General features: G+C 42.4%; 1 protein-coding gene across 7 annotated transcripts in view; it reads right to left on the bottom strand.

Annotated features, from left to right (window-relative positions):
• Window positions 1-974: 974 nt before the first annotated feature.
• PPIL6 (peptidylprolyl isomerase like 6) overlaps window positions 975-19,414 on the bottom strand; it is a 49,305-nt gene continuing 30,865 nt past the window's right edge. For 4 of the 7 annotated variants that reach the window (XM_023206012.3, XM_023206005.3, XM_023206011.3 and 1 more), the window contains 2 exons: window positions 11,038-11,173; window positions 3,626-3,826 (listed from right to left, as the gene is read on the bottom strand). In XM_023206012.3, the coding sequence (XP_023061780.1) occupies window positions 3,715-3,826; window positions 11,038-11,173 (248 nt within the window). In that variant the 3' untranslated portion in view covers window positions 3,626-3,714. Of the gene's footprint in view, window positions 3,827-11,037; window positions 11,174-19,414 lie in introns of all 7 variants that reach the window. The other 3 variants (XM_023206004.2, XM_023206007.2, XM_023206013.2) reach the window with 2 other exon arrangements.

Genomic DNA, 19,414 nt, shown 5'->3' with positions numbered 1-19,414 from the left:
TCCTTGGATAGAATTTTCAATATTTCCTCATAGAAGAAATCTCCCCATAGAAGAAAAAATGTTTAGATATGCACTCCCTTATTCACATGGCCTATTACAAGATACAGCGTATGTCCTTGACTTTGCCATATCAACAGTTAGGGCAAGTTTAGATATATAACTTAGCATTTTGTGTAAATCATCAGAAGGCCTTTATGGTCCTATCTATAGATGTGGGAAAATCTAGAATCCCTTCTGTTTAATTAATGTATTTCAGTTTGGTTACATCAAAGTCTTACGTGTGGAGTTCATTGGAGTAAACTTTTGAGTCCTTCTAACAATCAGTTTCTTCAACCAGGAGGTTAAACATACAAATCATTCTAGCACAGAAGTATCAGTGTGTATACTTTTAAGTGTTGGTGATAAGAACCACTGCACAGATCTGTGGTTGAGGTTTCTACAGCCCAGAAGTGGAAAGTTAGAGTGAACAAAGGGACCATGAACTCGCCATCCTTTAGAAGACTGGCAGAGTTCTATCTTTCTATTGCTGCTGACAAAGGGAGCTGGAATCAGTTTCTTACACCCACGCAAATATTCCAGTTCTTTCACAACATCAGATAAAATGCCTAATGCCATTAATACATAGGTTCATCACCAGTGAGAACTGCCCTGCTGCTTGTTATTACATGAGCAACCCTTGCCATGTGTTTTAACTGGGCTCCTTGCAAAGAATCAGTTTTCATTCACCAATTGTTTTGAATCCTGGTGGCAAGCCCATCTCCCTTTTGTCTGAGATGTCCCCAGTGTGACCTGAGGAACCTGGGCAAAGGCCCAGCGAGAGAGTCTGGAAGCTGCAGACAAATCACCTAAGTTCTCAGACTGCTCAGAAGTCTGCGAGTACAGGAAGAGGGAGACGCTCCTCAGGGATTCTCAAATCTGGCTGTCAGAATCATTGGAGAGCTTTCAAAAAGTCCAAGCTCTGAGGCTACACCCTGAAGATTACACATTAGTAATTTATTATTAAATGTATCAAGCGCTTACAGCAGACCAGCCCTGAAGGTTACACATTAGTAATTTATTATTAAATGTATCAAGCGCTTACAGCAGACCAGCCCTGAAGGTTACACATTAGTAATTTATTATTAAATTTGTCAAGCGCTTACAGCGGACCAGGTCCTCTTATAGGTTCTTTATACAAATTATTGATTCATGGAACCCTCACAACAATCCTATGTGGTAGGTACCACTGTCTTTCGGATGAAGGAATTGAGGCACAGAAAAGTTCTTGCCTGAGTTTGTGCAGCTAGGGAATGGCAGAGCCAGGATTTGAACCCTGGCAGTCTGGCTCTAGAACACACATTCTTAACACTATGCTGCTCTGGGTCAATTGAGAATGTAACATTGGCGGTCTGCTTCCTCCCATCCACCTCAGGTCTTAGCATAAAGCATATGTCATATAGCAATAAAGCTGTCATAAAAATAAGCAAATGCCAGTTGTCAGGAGTTAGGGATGGCAGGGAACAGGGGAGCAGGTGTGACTGTAAAAGGATACTGGAAGGGGGTCTTTGAGGTGCTGCAAAGGTTCTATATTTTCTCTATAGTATTGGTTACATGATTACACTCATGATAAAACGGCATCACACACATTGTACCAATGTCAACTGCCTGGTTTTGACATTGTACTACCATTTTGTAAGTGTAACCACTGGGGAAAATGGGTGAAATATACACAGGACTGCTCTGTACTTTTTTTGCAACTTCCTGTGAATCTATAATTATTTCAAAAGAAAAAAAAGTCCATGCCTACTTTTGGCAAGCCCCTTATCTACTAGAAGCCTGCTCCTTTAAGACTGATGTAAATAGAGATTGTTCTTGGAAGAGAAACCTCATTCTGCTTAGGGTAAGAAAAGCACTCTCTGCCGGGCGCGGTGGCTCACGCCTATAATCCCAGCACTTTGGGAGGCCAAGGTTTGGGCGGGTCACGAGGTCAGGAGATTGAGACCATCCTGGCTAACATGGTGAAACCCCATCTCTACTGAAAATACAAAAAATTAGCCAGGCGTGGTCGCGAGCGCCTGTAGTCCCAGTTACTCAGGAGGCTGAGGCAGGAGGATGGCGTGAACCCGGAGGCAGAGCTTGCAGTAAGCCAAGATTGCGCCACTGCACTCCAGCCTGGGCGATAGAGCGAGACTCCATCTCAAAAACAAAACAAAACAAAAGCCCCCTCAGTCTGGGCAGACGAGGGGCATAGGGTAGTGGTGTAACAGGAGCTGAGCAAGGTCACCAACAGCAGAGTCAAGCACTCTGCTGACTACACTACACCATGGGGGCTGGAACCAGTTCCTTATACCTTGCAGTGATTCCCAGATGACTAGTGCCCAGCTGTCTAAATGGGAACCCTGGGGAAAGAGCTAAATGAACACAGAATCTGTGCCCCATGCCTGGGAACCCTGGGGAAAGAACCAAATAAACACAGAATCTCTGCCTGACGCCTGGGAACTCTGCCTCAGTAGGTCAAGGACAAGGTCTGTTAGGTTACATTTTAAAAGCTTCCCAGGTGATATGAGCTTGAGAACTTTAGACTACAGAGTAGTGATAAAACTGAATCTCCAGTAACATCACATGAGTCAGCCACCATGGAGACTGTAACACAATCCCTTGGTTTTCACAGGGTTGATATGGCTCAGAAAGATAAGGATGATGTTCATGTCGTGTATGAAAACATCCAAAGTATAGATACCCTTTCTGAATGCTATGTATAAACAATAAAATATTAAAACGAATTGCTTTTTCTTTTGCATCATTCCTATTTGGTTACTTACCAAGTTTCTCCTGGGAGTACATGTAGGTACAAACAAGAACATAATTTTATGACATATGTCTTAGGCTATCAAGTATGTTGCTAAATTAAGAATTTTTTTTGTCTACAAGTAACAAAATTCTCAACCAACAGTAACATAAACAACACAATACAGGGCTCTGTTAGTCTCATATACTAAGAAGTCCAGAGTAGGTGGTTGCTGGTATTGGTTCTGCAGCTCAAGAGACTGGGGCTGACATCTCTGCAGTACTTGGCTTTTTTTTTTTTTTTTTTTTTTGAGACAGAGTCTCACTCTGCTGCCAGGCTGGAGTGCAGTGGCAGAATCTCGGCTCACTGCAACCTTTGCCTCCCGGGTTCAAGCAATTCTTCTGTTTCAGCTTCCCGAGTAGCTGGGACTACAGGTGCATGCCACCATGCCCAGTTAATTTTTATAGTTTTAGTAGAGACAGGGTTTCACCACGTTGGCCAGGATGGTCTCGATCTCTTGACCTCGTGATCCACCTGCCTTGGCCTCCCAAGTGCTGGGATTACAGGCATGAGCTACCGTGCCTGGCCTCGGCCTTTTCTTTATGGCCACAAGATGACAGCTGCAGCTCCAGCCTCTCCACATTCCAGACAGGATGAAGGGGAAGGGGCAGGACCACTGGCATTCTACTCCTGTCTCACCGGCCACAACCACCTCTTGTGGCCACCCGTGGCTGAGAAGGAGTCTAGGAAACTGAGTATTGTCCTTTCACAGTCTCTACGGCAGAGACAGGAAAGGAAGATGGGGAGCGATTGGGTGTCGATGAGGCAACCTACAGTGTCTGCCACAGCTTTCAAATGACAATTTATCAAGTACTGTTTAATTACATCTACAAACAGATGATCAGATACAAAGTAATAAATTATCACAGAAAATATTGATATGAAAATCAAGCATAAGGATCTCCACTGTCAGTAATTCTACACATATGTATTGGCCTTTCATTCTCTGTTGGAACTAATTCTAGTTGTTTAAGCACTTCTGTTCCTTCAATCAATTGCCTACATAGGAGAAAAAAACAGAAAATTTAGTCAGTCGTAAGTTTTCATATTTAACTTACATTCCGAAATGGAGTCCTACCCAGCTATAGTCAAGATTATTTCCTACAAATTAAATGAACATCAGCTCTAAGTATCTTAAACCTCTCTGGATGTGTGCACTTTGCCACACCTACAGTACTCAGGACCACCATCCAGGCAGCTGGCCTCCTGCTGCAGCTCTGAGCTGGCTTCCTCCATCTGCTTGGCACCTTCCCCTCTGTTCTTCTCCCTGCAGTCAGCGTGATTTTTTTTTTTTCTTTTTTCTTTTTTTTTTTTTGAGACAGGGTCTCACTTTGTTGCCCAGGCTCGAGTGCCGTGGCATGATCTTAGCTCACTACAGCCTTGACCTCCTGGCTCAAGTGATCCTTCTGCCTCAGCCTCCTGAGCAGCCAGTGCTTACAGGTGTGTGCCACTAGGCCTGGCCAATATTTTTATTTATTTATTTTTGTAGAGAAAGGATCTTGCTATTGCCAGGCTGCTCTTGAACTCCTGGCCTCAAGCAGTCCTCCCACTTTGGCCTCCCAAAGTGCTGGGATTATATGTGTGAGCCACCACACCTGGCCAGCATGGTCTTTTCGAAATAGCAATCTGTTTTCATCTCCTTGCTCAAAACACAACAATAATTTCCCATTATCCTTAGGATGAAGACCAAAAATCCCTGCCATTGCCTACCAGGGCCTGCATGGTCTATCTCCCATGGCCTCTCAGGGAGGTTGGGCCACATGCTTCCTCTTGCTCTCTGCGCCAGCCAGACTGGCTTTCAGTACCTCAAGAGCTCCACACTCCCTTCTTCCACAGCTCCCGTGTTACTCCCCAACCCCTACCCTTTGGCATGGTCACCTCCTGGTCTTCCTTCAGACCTCAGCTCAGTCATCACTTCCTTGGGGAAGTTTCCCAGGCCACCTTGCTTATGTTAAGTTCCCTCTCTCTCCTTTACAGAAGTTGCCAGGGTTGAAACCTTACATTTATTTGTATGCTTCTTTGACTGATTTCTGATTCTCTCATGACAGCAGGGATCATGCTTGTGCTCAGGCTCAGTGCCTAGCATAATGCCTGGCACACAGCAAGCACCTGACAACATCCACAGAGTGGATGAATAAAAGACAGCTCAAAGCCATGCTAGTTTCTACTGATGTGGTGACTCATGCCTGTAATCCCAACACTTTGGGAGGCCAAGGCAGGTGGATTGCCTGAGCACAGGAGTTCGAGACTAACCTGGGGACAACATGGTGAAACCCTGTCTCTATTAAAATACCAAAAATTAGCTGGGCTTGGTGGTGCACGCCTGTAATTCCAGCTGCTTGGGAGGCTGAGCTGGAGAACTGCTTCAACCCAGGAGGTAGAGGTTGCAGTGAACTGAGTTTGCACCACTGCACTCAGCCTGGGTCATAGAGTGAGACTCATCTCAAAAATAATAATAATAAAATAAAATTTAAAAAAATAAAAAATAAAAAAAGCCATGCTAGTTTAGATCTCCATAGACACTTGCTGGCCATGAGCTAGAACTTTCTGGGGAGTGGAGCTAGACTTCTGATGGTTCTTTCAATTAAAAGAGGGCAGAGAGACAGGCCAAGACATAGGACTGGTGCCCTCTGCCAGTGCTTGGGCTGGGACAGTGGCTGAGGGGAAGGGTGCAACTTCCATCTCATAAACCTTTACAGGGGCATGGTCAGTGCCAACACCAACTGTACTCTAGCCCTCTCTTTGCCTTTGGGATCTATTTTTGCCATCCAAATAAAAAACCACGACATAGGACAATACAAGATACGTTCTGAGGATGAAGGGCAGAGGATAAATAGATTCATTTCTGTCCAAAGAGAGTACAAAGCCTGTTCTCCAACAAAGAGGATAAGCAAAGGCAGAGACTGTTCTTGGAGTGATGGTACTATGGCCTGGTTGCAGTTTGGCTGCTAGTCTACAAATTGCGTCCAAATTACATTTCCAGCTTTGACTCAGCTTGAATATCCACCTCCTGGGATGCCACTAACTGGCTATCCTATAGGTATCCTAATATGAAACTTGTCCAACTTGAATTCATGATCTTTTCTCCCAAATTCTCCTCCTTATAGTCTCTATCTTGGTGAATGGTACCACCCCTCTAATCAGTTCCCAAATCCTAGGAGTTACTCTAGACCTGCACTGCCCAGTATGGTCGCCACTAGCTATATGTGGCTATTTAAACTTAATTATAGGCTGGGAGTTGCAGTGGCTCACACCTGTAATCCCAGCACTTTGGGAGCCTGAGGCGGGTGGATCACTTGAGGTCAGGAGTTCAAGACTAGCTTGGCCAACATGGTGAAACCCCATCTCTACTAAAAATATAAAAATTAGCTGGGCATGGTGGTACATGCCTGTAATCCCAGCTACTTGGGAGGCGGAGGCATGAGAATTGCTTGAACCTGGGAGGCAGAGGTTGCAGTGAGCTGAGATTGCACCACTGCACACCAGCCTGGGTGACAGAGTGAGACCCTGTCTCAAACAAAACAAAACAAAAACAAAAACAAAAACCCCACCTTAAATAGAATTAAATATAGTTCCTTAGTCACACTAGCCACATTTCAAATGCCTAGAGGCCACATGTGGCCAGTGGTTGTCATACTAGGTCGTGCAGACTACAGGACATTTCCATCATCACAGAGAGTTCTACTGGACAGTGTTGGTCTGGACTCCTCTCAGGCCCTCACCCTTGACTCTTCTTTTTTTCTTGAGACAGAGTCTTACTCTGTCGCCAGGCTGGAGTGCAGTGGCGCCATCTCGGCTCACTGCAACCTCCACCTCCCAGGTTCGAGCATTCTCCTACCTCAGCCTTCCGAACAGCTGTAATTACAGGCACCCGCCACCATGCCCGGCTAACTTTTTGTATTTTTAGTAGAGACGGGATTTCACTATGTTGGCCAGGATGGTCTCGATCTCCTGACCTCGTGATCGGCCCACCTCAGCCTCCCAACATGCTTCTTGACTCTTAAATTCTCAATGTCTTGAGTTTGTCCACTTATTGCCTGCTCATCTGTACTGCTGGTGCTTTAGAGCAGGACTTCATTTATAGCCTATTATAACCAGAGCTTCTTAAGTGGTCTTGCTACTTCCTTTTCATTCTTTGCCAAATTATTCCTCACTTCTGCTAAAGAGATTTTTTCTTCAAAATGAGAAGCTGGTTGTGTTGCTCACAATGTAAAATTCTCCCATGGCCCCCATCACCTTTGGGTGAGGCTTGTGCTCAGCAGCATGGCACCCATGGTCCATTGGGAGCTGGACCCTTGCTGACCCTCTTTTTTTTTTTTTTTTGGAGACGGAGTCTCGCTCTATCGCCCAGGCTGGAGTGCAGTGGCCAGATCTAAGCTCACTGCAAGCTCCGCCTCCTGGGTTAACGCCATTCTCCTGCCTCAGCCTCCCGAATAGCTGGGGCTACAGGTGCCCGCCACCTCGCCCGGCTAGTTTTTTTATATTTTTTAGTAGAGATGGGGTTTCACTGTGTTAGCCAGGATGGTCTCAATCTCCTGACCTCGTGATCTGCCCGTCTCGGCCTCCCAAAGTGCTGGGATTACAGGCTTGAGCCACCGCACCCGGCCAGCTGACCTCTTATCCAGTCTCCACCCTCTCCATTCTCCCCTAGGCACTAAGCTCTGCCCAGACCAGATGACTCGTAGATAAGATGCTCTCTTACTCCTCAGGGCCTCTCTGCAAAAGCTCTTCAATTTTCCTAAAATTGATTTGACTCATTGTAATTTCTAGCTTCTCCATCTGGCTAACTTCTACGTGACTTTTCACTCCTCAACTCACCTTCTCATGACACTTTCCATGACCCCCTCCCACCTTACAAGTCTCTTAAAATGAAATAATTCCCCCTCCAACTAACCCCTCTCTACCATGGGTGCACGTGAATGGAGAGCTTACAGGCTTGTTTTGTGATATTCTTTCCCTACAAGCTCACTGGGCCAGCCATGCTCTGTGGATTGCTACAGTCGTTCCTGAAGGACATTCCCAGGATCATCCACCTGAGGGATCATGTACCTGAAACCAGGCTTGGAAGAAGTGCCTGTCTTGGATGAGAGAGGAAAATTCTGTATCTCTCTGGACCTTGCTAACCATGTCTGGGCTTCCAAAAGCTCACACATACCCGGGGATACTGGGAGATGATAGGGAAGAGGCAGCTCTACAACTGGGAAGGAAGGTATCCCTGAAGGAGCTCTATTTCATTAGTTTAACTAGATTATCTAGTTGCCTATTATGTTTTACCTTTCTGCTTCTCCCTTAGCATTCTATAAGGTCTTGTTTAAATATTCCAGCCCAGCCTCAACTGTGATTTGGAGACTTTTTTTTTTTTTTAATTTGGAGATTTAAGGAATACACTGAGATCCTACTTGAGGCAGAATAGCAGAATAGAAGGAGGGCAGTGCCTCCCAGAGGCTAGAATGATGATGATAAAAATTAGAGATTTCCCCAAGAGGAAGGTGGATCATAGAGAACAGGAACCATCAAAAGGAGACCGAGTGCTCTCCACTCCATTGCCGCCCTGTAAGGCTCTGTGTTCACTTTGGTGAAAGGAGTTGGAGGGTGTTTTCTTACCCGTCTCCCAACGCACCCTTTACACGGTTTGCATAGCCCATGTCTCATTGTCACATAGCTATTGGCTCTTTGACTTATTTTTCATAACATACTCTAAGCTCCCTGAAGAGCAGGGATTGTACATTGTCATTCTTTTTCCCCAGCACTGAGTACCATGAATGGCATACTGCAGGTGCCTAACAAAATTGTTTGAATGAGTTGAGAAAACAGCAGAAGTGAAGGCTGAACAAAGAATGTGGAGCCAGAGAGTGGAGGACCTGGAATGCCACTCTAGACTTCAGGCTGTGCAGATGTGGAGATGGTAATGGAGGCACTAAAAGTTTTGAAGTAGTCATGTTTGTGTTTGAGAAAGGTACCTTTAGCTGAGATATAAAGGATCACCAGGAAGTTGGTAGAGGATAGAGACCGTCAGCAATATGACAGAGATTTAAATGATCCAAGAAATGCTATTTGGATTTAAAACTATTTTTTTTTTTTTTGAAATGGAGTCTTACTCTGTTGTCAGACTGCAGTGCAGTGGTGTAATCTTGGCTCACTGCAACCTCCACCTGCCGGGTTCAAGCAGTTCTCCTGCCTCAGCCTCCTGAGTAGCTGGGACTACACGTGTGTGCCTCCATGCCCAGCTAATTTTTGTATTTTTAGGAGAGACAGGGTTTCACCATGTTGGCCAGGCTGGTCTCGAACTCCTGGCCTCATGATCTGCCCACCTTGGCCTCCCTAAGTGCTGGGATTACAGGCATGAGCCACCGCGTCTGGCCTTAAAACTAATTTAATAATGCATTTTCAAACTCAGAATACAATTTATTTGGGACCAGGGAAAACTTAAGTCATTATTTTATGTTACGCATCTATTAACGTAATGTTATCTCTTTAAAGATATCCTATGGACGAAAATACACTATCTATTTTTTCAACCTGGAAGTATCACAGAAAGCATTACATTAAAGGGATTATTGTAGTTAAAATGAACATTGGCATGAAATTCCAGGTGCTGGCGCATCAGTAATTATCCCTATGGAGTGGGTGGAATAAATCTAACAGTTATTCAGAAAAATCCAAACACTTTACACTCTCTCAGGGAAGACTAAGTAAGCCCTCCCTCATATTCACTCAGTAATTAAAGAGAGATATGAAACATTGGAGTGATGAAAAGTATTTCCATCATCCATTTTAGGTCCACATGCCTTTAAGCATCTTGCTAATAATATTCTAATAATAACTATTACCTGTGATGTTTCCATATGTAAGTAAAAATAGTTACATGTAACTTGAATAGTTTTCATCTACCTCTTCATGATGTACATGGACAATTAATTAAATGACTTCACCTCTTCACTTCCACATATTAGCATATCTATATTATTAAGCACTGTGGTATGATTCATAGTAATGAAGAATTGATAATATCCTTAAGGCTGAAGACTGATAGGTGGATAGAGACACAGAAAGAACATTATTATGACTATGCCTAAATGGTTTCTGTTTTTATTTTTTTCATTTTGTCTTATATATTTTTTTGAGGCAGGGTCTCATTCTGTTGCCCAGGCTGGAGTACAGTGGCACAATCATGGCTCCCAGGCTCATGCAATCCTCCCACCTAAACTTCGTCAGTAGCTGGGACTACAGGCACATACCACCACACCCAGCTAATTTTATTTATTTATTTATTTATTATTTTATTTATTTATTTTTTGAGACAGATCTTGCTCTGTCACCCAGGATGGAGTGCAGTGCACTCATTGCAACCTCTGTCATTGCAACCTCTGTCTCCCTGGTTCAAGCAATTCTCCTGCCTCAGCCTCCCAAGTAGCCGGGACTACAGGTGCACGCCACCAGGCCTGGCTAAATTTTTGTATTTTTAGTAGAGACGGGGTTTTGCCATGTTGGCCAGGCTGGTCTCGAACTCCTGGCCTCAAGTGATCTGCCTGCCTTGGCCTCCCAAAATGCTGGGATTACAGGTGTGAGCCACTGCACCCAGCCTATTTATTTATTTTTGAGACAGAGTCTTGCTATGTCACCTAGGCTAGAGTGCAGTGGCATGATCTTGGCGCACTGCAACCACCTCCCATGTTCATGTGATTCTCCTGCCTCAGCCTCTGGAGTAGCTGGGATTACAGGCACATGCCACCATGCCTGACTAATTTTTGTATTTTTCGCAGAGATGGGGTTTTACCATGCTGGGCAGGCTGCTCTGGAACTCCTGGCCTTAAGTAATTCACCTGCCTTGGTCTGCCAAAGTGCTGAGATTACAGGCATGAGCCACCATGCCCACCCAGCTAATTTTTAATTTTTTTGTAGAGATAGGGTCTCACTGTGTTGCCCAAGCTGGTCTTGAACTCCTGGGCTCAAGCAATCCCCGACCTCAGCCTCCAAAAGTACTGGGATTACAAGCCTGAACCACTGTGTCTGGCCATTTTCTGTGTTTTTATAGATAGCAAACTTCTTGCAAAATATTTCTTAAATACTTTTGTCTCTATTTGTATTATTTTTGCATTTAAGCCCTATTTTTAGCTACCTATACACTATATACAATACTTATCCAAATATTTTTAAATGACATTTTTATAGGTGTGAATATTATATAGACAGATCTACAATATACATACCCAAAAGCCACAAATTTTCTATCTAGATAAGGAGTTGCTTGCAGTGTGATATAGAATTGTGACCCATTGCTGTGACGGCCTTTGTTGGCCATTCCAAGTACTCCTCTTTTATTATGAGGAACTGAAAAGTTTTCATCTAGGAAAGACAATAATCAGTAGGTCATTAGCACATTTCTATTATCTCAATTTATTGTAACACATGAGGAACAAATAGAACCCTTGGTAACACTCTCAATCATATGTATCAATGGATTCCAAATTGTAAATACTCTATTTATTTCAAATTACTTTCAAACATTCAAATGGACTGTTAAAAAAAATAAACTGTAAAACCTCATTAGAACTATTGGAGCATTCAGTTTTAGTTTGTCTTTACCATAAACAAGTGTGCTAAGAAAATTAATTATGTACAAGGAAATATATACAGTACTCTAATCAATGGCCGGGCGCGGTGGCTCAAGCCTGTAATTCCAGCACTTTGGGAGGCTGAGACGGGCGGATCACGAGGTCAGGAGATCAAGACCATCCTGGCTAACACGGTGAAACCCCGTCTCTACTAAAAAAATACAAAAAAAAAAAAAAAAAGAACAAAGGTCAGCAAACTTTCTTGTGCTATTTTGGTATTTCTTTGAAACTACCACCCCGCTCATTAAAAACACCTCCTCTGAGAAGTCTTTTGTGGATCTGACCTTTCCCCTGAACCCTAAGCATCTTACACATAGTTCTTGGACAGTCCTTATAACACTCTATGTAATTATTGGTTTACATGACATTTCTTCTCCAGTAGGTGAAGGCAGGAACCGTGTCTCCTCGTGGCTTTGGCTCCAGGCTTCCTAGCACATTAATTGGCATAAGTGTGGCCCTAAATGTTTGGGCAGATTTCCATTCCATGTACTTTCCCATTCCATGTAGTTTTAAAATGTTGATGAAAGGAAATTATGTTTATTTTTAGTAATCTTCAAATAAATTTTAATCTGAAACCTTGTTTGGATCAACCAAGATTTTGTGGAAAGCAATAGCTATTTTGGCGTAAGATGTAGAAGTAAAAAGAGTTGTATGGTGATTACCAGGCAACCAATTTGAAGATGTACCATTCCCAGCTTTGCCTCCAAGTTCAAATACACAGAAGGAAATAATGGATGAGAAATTCAGTGAAAATTTTCACTGAATAACTTCATAAATTTCTGAGAATAACTGAGAAATATGAATATTAACTGTCTATAAGATTTTATTAAACTACAATTGCTGTTACTATTTTAAGTTTCCAAACTAAGCAAACTAAGTGATTAAGTCATACCTGGGGTAGTTTCTTTCAGCCTGTTAAGTTGAAAACTGAATAAAGACCCCTGACACCTTATGAAATGCTAATGAGGCATTTTTGTACAAATAAGTCTATATAATTACGCTGATGCTCCTTATTCACTTCAGTGAAATAAAGAAAAAAACTCATTAATTTCACAGAAAATTGCATGAAATGGAAATCTGCCCACAGCAAAGATTCAGAGAGTTTTAACAGAATGCTCTTTGTCATTGCTTCTACATATTGATTTATTTTTCTTAAATTCTGTAAAAATTGGGAAAGAAAATTGATGGAGTTGTAACATTTTTATCAAAAATTTTGTGATTGTGGGAAATTTTAAAGCAGTTAATCATAATACCTATCAAAAAATTGCTACCTATGTGAAAGCCCATGTATAAAACAGTTCAAAAACTGCCTAGAGTAGCCAGGCACAGTGCCTCACACCTGTAACCCCAGCACTTTGGGAGGCCAAGGTGGGTGGATCGCCTGAGGCCAAAAGTTCAAGACCAGTCTGGCCAACATGGCAAAACCCCGTCTCTACTAAAAACACAAAAATTAGCTGGGCATGGTGGTGCATGCCTGTAATCCCAGACACTTAGGAGGCTGAGGCACAAGAATCGCTTGAACCCAGGAGATGGAGGTTGCAGTGAGCTGAGATTGCGCCAATGCACTCCAGTCTGGGTGACACAGACTCAGTCTCAAAAAATAAAAATAAAAAAAAAATGCCAAGAGCCCTCTCATCTCCTGACCACATTTATTTAGGAGAGCATGGAAATCCTTAGAGACAATTTGAGAACCATTGCTATAAAGGGATAGAATAAATTACATTTTTAAGAGGTACAGGTAGTCGCTGACTTAGAAACTTAAAAATGTATGGACCTGAAAACTAAATGACTATGTGTGGATTCTCTAAGTCCAGAATGTGTATGTGAATCTTAAGAACCTGAGGCTGTGCTACTTCCAGTCAGGCAGTAATGCCAGGGCCTACGGAAACCACTCAGTGGTCATGCCATAACTGGCCTACTTGGCATGATCTTGTATGCATCAAATAAAATTATGTGTAAGAAAGAACCATTAACTCTAACTAGCTTTGCAGACATAAAGTATTACAAGGGTAATTTACATGTTCTTTTGTTCTGCCGCGTCTCTCCGACTCAACTCTTTAACTGTCTGCTCACCTCGGTATTTCTCGATGTTCCCAACCCCTCTGCTTTCCTTTTGCCTCTTTTCACTTCTCTTCAAGCTTCCATAAAGCTCTAAAATTCAAGAGCTATAATTTTAATTTAAATCAAATTTAATTTTTTTAGAGAAGGCATTGTGCTAGTTGTCCAGACTGGTCTTGAACTCCTGGGCTCAAGGCCTCCTGTCTCAACCTCCTGAGTAGCTGGGACTACAGGTGTGTGCTACCACACCTGGCTAGCTATAATTTTTTTTAAAAAAATTATTTACTAATGTAAAGTTCCCTGATTTTTTTTCTAATAGTAAATTTTTGGTACACTTCATTTAACACTTAAAACATTAAGTTGCTTTATACTTCCATAATAACAAAATGCACCCTTTGGCAGTAAACAGCACTGCTGAAGGGGGCTGAGCCTCTTTAGGTTTAAATAGAGTGAAAGCCCCCATAGAGGAATTTTTGTCCTCTTTGTTTGGTGAGGAGTGAGGCCACTGGTCAGTAAATAGGTTTGATTCAAGCCTATTTTCTCCTGAGTGTTTCTGCCAGGGACAAAGTATGTGTGGGAACAACCTACACAGAAACCAATAGCTGAAACTTGCCTGAGTAGAAAGAGTCTGTTTATTTAGGACTTTAAAAGTTGTGATTCAAAACAAAGCAAAACAGACTTTCCCTAGGTTAAAAAAAAATTAACTCGTTTATAAAATAATAAATCTAATTAAATGATACATTATTTATTGCATTATTTTTGTGTTAAGCTTAATAAAAGTGAATTTTGTGGTTGCAGTTTTTCGCAGCCCCGGTTTTAATTCTGCATCTCATGGAAATAGGACCCCATGAGAGAAATGTGGAGGAAGGACTGGCTGGCTGCTGCCTTCACATTCCCGGGCAGGTGAAGGGATGAGGGAGACAGACCCATGCCTTAGCTGTTCTGAGGACTAGCCGTGCTCTCGCTTTCACAGTTACTCATCTTTCCTTCTGGAACATCTCTCCTTCCCACTTGATTGCTTCCTGGATTTTTTATAATTTTGTGCTACCAGACCAACCGAATAATAAACACTTCACTGAACGCACTGGGACTCCATGGGCACAGTGAGGACAGCAAAGACTCTATCTGGAGACCAAATACTACAACAGTCTAAGGATAGGGCGAGGGATAATCAGCAGAGACTATCAATCCCCTGAATTGAACAGATCAATCCCCTGCTGGACAGGAGGCCTATGTTCCATCTGAGGCTGTGCCTCCAAGCACAAAGCATTTGGGTGCTCTGATAATGGCTGTGGGGTGGAGAGGTACAGTGGATTCTCATCAGGGATTGGGGCCAGGAGAGTCCGTTCCCCATCCGCAACGTGTTGCTGCAGACGCAACTCAAAGCTTCTCTGTGCCTCTGCGCCCAACTCTCCAGGCAGCTATTCTTTCTTTTCCCACGGCACTCAGTTCCTTCCTCTCTAACAGCAACTGGCACAGCACCTGTAATTGATCTGTTTTAACATCTGCCTGCACAAAACCACTACAAGCCTTCAGAGTAGAAACTCGGTTATACCATCTCTGTTGCCACAGGCCCTAGCACCATGTGGAAACCTACCTTGGAGTTTAGTATTTTATGAATGACTAAAGGAATGGTGTCACTTGCATGCTTTCATTTGATAAAGCTGTCTGCAGGAATTCAGAAGGAAAGTAGCTATTACTTTTCCCTTTCACTGTGGCCATTGATTCAATAAAGATATCTTTTCGGCCGGGCGTAGTGGCTCTTGCCTGTAATCCCAGCACTTTGGGAGGCCAAGGTGGGTAGATCACGAGGTCAGGAGTTTGAGACCAGCCTGACCACCATGGTGAAACCCCATCTCTACTAACAATACAAAAAAATTAGCTGGGCATGGTGGCATGCACCTGTAATCCCAGCTGCTCAGGAGGCTGAGGCAGGAGAATCACCTGAACCCGGGAGGTGGAGGTTGCAATAAGTCGAGATCATGCCATTGCACTCCAGCATGGGTGACAGAGAGAGACTCCATCTCAAAATATACATATATTTTCATAACCTTTTCATTGTATTAAAATATAGACACAAAAAGCCACAGAAAACTAATGTATAAAGTTATTATAAGGCAAATACCCTTTTAACTACCACTCAGGCCAAGAAAAGAAACTTTGCCGGCCTCTGCCCAAAGTTCCTTGTCAAGCCCCTCTCTCACCCAGAAGGAATCATTCCCCCGACTTTTATATAACTATGCATTTAATGTTTCCTTGTAGTTTTAACATCCAAAATATGTATCCCTAAGCACTATAGCCTTTTCCATTTAAAAAAAATTGGTTATGCTTTTTAAGCCTCTTTTAATCTGCAGGTTCTTACCTCCATCTCTTTCTTTTCCTTACATTTATCTATTACTAATGAACCTCCGCTATTTAACCTCGAGAATTTCTCCCAGTCTGGAGTCTGTTGATTGCACACATGGTACAGCCCAGCATGTTGCTCTGTCCTTTGTCCTGTCAGTTCTGCTAAAATACTTGTTTTGAAAATGCACATTTGCTTCAACTTGATGGATACATTAGGGAAAGTCTTGCGCATTATGAATTTCGCCCCTACTTACATTCTTCCACCATGAGAAACACTAGGGAAATGAAAACTGCATTCAGCTACACGGAGCCACATAGGAACACACACACCTCAGATATCTACCAGCTACTCTGGAGCTGTGCTGAGCCTCTCCTACCCACATCTAGGGTTCTGATTGCAGAAAACCCTCCTTCCGCCACTTCAAGATTGCTCAAAAGCTGCAACTCTTCCCATGCCCACCTTCACGAACTTCAGGTCTTTTACAAGGTATGTATGTTTCATGACCATTTAACATATGTAAAACTGTATTGCTGGGTTTTTTTCGTTACTATCCTGTTTTTTAATGCCATCAAGAAAGTTTTTCTTAAACCTCATTTTCACAATAAACTCAGTGGTTTTTGTTGTACAATGCTGCAAAGTGTAGATTTTTTTGGTTTGTGTTTTGTTTTTTGAGGCAGGGTCCATCATGGCTCCATGATCATGATGATCATGGCTCACTGCAGCCTTGGACCTCTCCAGCTTGAGATCCTCCTACCTCAACCTACCAAGTAGCTAGGACCGCAGGTGCATGCCACCATGCCCAGCTAATTTTTGTTTTTTTAGAGATGGGATCTCGTTATGTTACCCTGGCTGGTTTTGAACTCCTGGGCTCAAGCAATCCTCCCATTTCAGCCTCCCAAAGTGCTGGGATTACAAGCATGAGACACTATGTCTGGCCAAAGTGTGGAGATTTTTTAGGAACACATATGTCACATTACAACAGAACTGACTGTATTTCTTGCAAATTGGCAGCTGAGTCCAGAGGCTTAATCAGACTCATATTATTTGGTAGTGTGTTCTTTCAACAGAAGCCTCATCATGTCTGGTTGTCTCTGTTTTTGTGAAATTAGGAGACTGATGCAGCAAATGCTTAGACCCATTATTTCACTGGGGCCAGCAAAATGGTGACATTCCAATTCTATTATTTTCTTTTCATTTATCAGTGGCAATACTTTTATAAAGAGATGTTTCCCCTTATCTACAATTTAGTACAGTTCATATAGGAAAGGCGGGTACTTGATTCTTTCCCTATACTTCCCACTTTTCACGATAAATTCATTTCCTAGTATTCCTCCAAAGGTAACCCATTAGCCTTTATTTGATAATATAATTATAAACTCACAGATTCGAAGTATTTGTTGGGTTTTAATCAATTGCAATTACTATTGTTCGTGAAGCTCAAATTACTCCATCTTTGGTCAGTGAGACCCTCTTCAAATTGGCTCCTGAGGCCTTTTGACATGACCGCAGTAATCTTTCAGAAAAGAAATCTCTGCACTTTGCAGCATCGTACAATAAAGGCCACTTTTGCTATCTAATAGAACATGAGGCTCCAGGCTCATTTCGTAGATTTCCTCCCTGAGATCTGGCATCTGCCATTTCTCCCAGAGACTCTGGTTTCTTTAAGTGAGAAATGACATTTCAAAGCAACAATCTAAATTCTAGGACTACCCATTGCTACTGAGTTGTGGTCGTTGTTTATAGACCTTTTCAGTGAATAAAGCTATATATATAGACATTTGATACTTCTTGAGTTTAAAGTCACGTTCAGGACTATGGAATATTCTTATTAGCCTCTATTATATTTCATCTCTATCTTCTTTCTTCCACATTGAGAATCCTGGATTCTCAAGGACAAAGAAAATGATGAAATTTGAATATTCCATAATTACTCAATGACTTTATCCCACATTACATATACAACAGTCTCAAAATAACAATACTAAAAATACCATCACCAGTGTACTTTACTGAGAATTAAAAAATAAAACTTGTATATATTCATTTTCTTCTATTTTTTAAGTAGACGATACCTCCACTGCGCAAGCATATCATCATTACACAGCATACTCTCACCCTTTGAGATGGGGTCTTGCTATGTTGCCCAGGCTCCTGGGCTCAAGCTCCTGGGCTCCAGCAATCCTCCTGCCTCAGCCTCCCAAGTAGGTGAGACTAACGGTGCATGCTGCCATACCTGGCATACTCCTCACTGAATGTGGTAAGTTCACAAATAATAATATGATTAATCCTCACCACCAGTTGTGTGTCAAGGTCTCTCTTATTATTAATATTTGGTTGTGTGAAATTCATTCTACGGCAGATTCTGCAGAAGGGGCTAATGGCAACACTATTCCCTGAAGTCTTGCATGCTGATAAACCTGTGTGCCCTTTATAATTCAACATCAGTTTGACTGGATATAAAATCCTTGCTCGTGTTTCCTTTGCTTGAGTTCATAAATATATTATTCCACTTTCTTCTAGCATAAAGTGTTGCTGTCAAAGAATATGATAATCTAATTTTCTTTCCCTTATAAATCACTTGCTCTTTTTGCCTAGATGTCCAAATAATTTTTCAATGTCTAATAATGTTATGAACAAATAGGTCTCCGTGTTGGTTGTTCTGCTTCAAATTGTCAGGTTCATGGTATGCATTTTCAATAAGTGGTTTCAATTTTTTACAGATATTTTTATTTGAGGTATAAACATTTTCACTTGAGATATATAAATATTTTTACTACAGTATAAACATATGCTTGAGGTATACACAATTGTCAAAATGCATCAAACATCTAAGCTATATGTGTTTTATTAAAATTTAATAAATGTATCTTTGATGTTCAGTTTGATGCTGTATAATCATCTTCATGGTTGCTGGATTTGTCATGAACATTCCCAGGATAGAGAGTTCTATCTTCTGGCTTATCTGAGAAATCTCACTACCATCCTCCCAACCTCCTAACAACAGTGATCTTCAAATCCCAAACCCCTACTTGTTAAATGGAACTCTCCCCCACTTAACGGATTCCACTTGAAACCCCTGCCACCATTACCTGGACCTGGGAAATTGGGTATCTATATCTCCAGTGCACTAATGATTCTATCTTTTGCATTCACTGTTGTGTTCATGACACAAGAGCGGAAGCCTCCCTGTGATGCTCTGATTCAACTTTAGTTGCCACATTCCCAAGGCCACAGCAAGGTAAATGGGATTCCACTTGTAAGCGAAGAGACCACATATGGTGCCTTCTGGATCAGAACATATAAGGGAAAAACAACTGCCTAGTCTGGGAAGGTGGGAGTACTGTCCCCTTCCAGAAAAGAAAGGGTGTCCCGCCACCCTCATTGGAACAGCGGAAAAATATCTCTACAGACACAACTTCGCAGCAAAGCATAAATACCACACCCCGTAGGGCTTCTGTTTGTGCCCCAACTGGCTCATTTTGGTTTGTGGCATGTTGGTTTGTGGCATGAATGGAAAGAAGTTACAACCTGAACTGCTCCCAACTCCCTAGGGGGTCACCTGGTCTC

This window comes from Piliocolobus tephrosceles, chromosome 5, assembly GCF_002776525.5.
Source record: "Piliocolobus tephrosceles isolate RC106 chromosome 5, ASM277652v3, whole genome shotgun sequence".
Classification (NCBI taxonomy): Eukaryota; Metazoa; Chordata; class Mammalia; order Primates; family Cercopithecidae; genus Piliocolobus; species Piliocolobus tephrosceles.
This window is presented reverse-complemented; position numbering and strand designations above follow the sequence as displayed.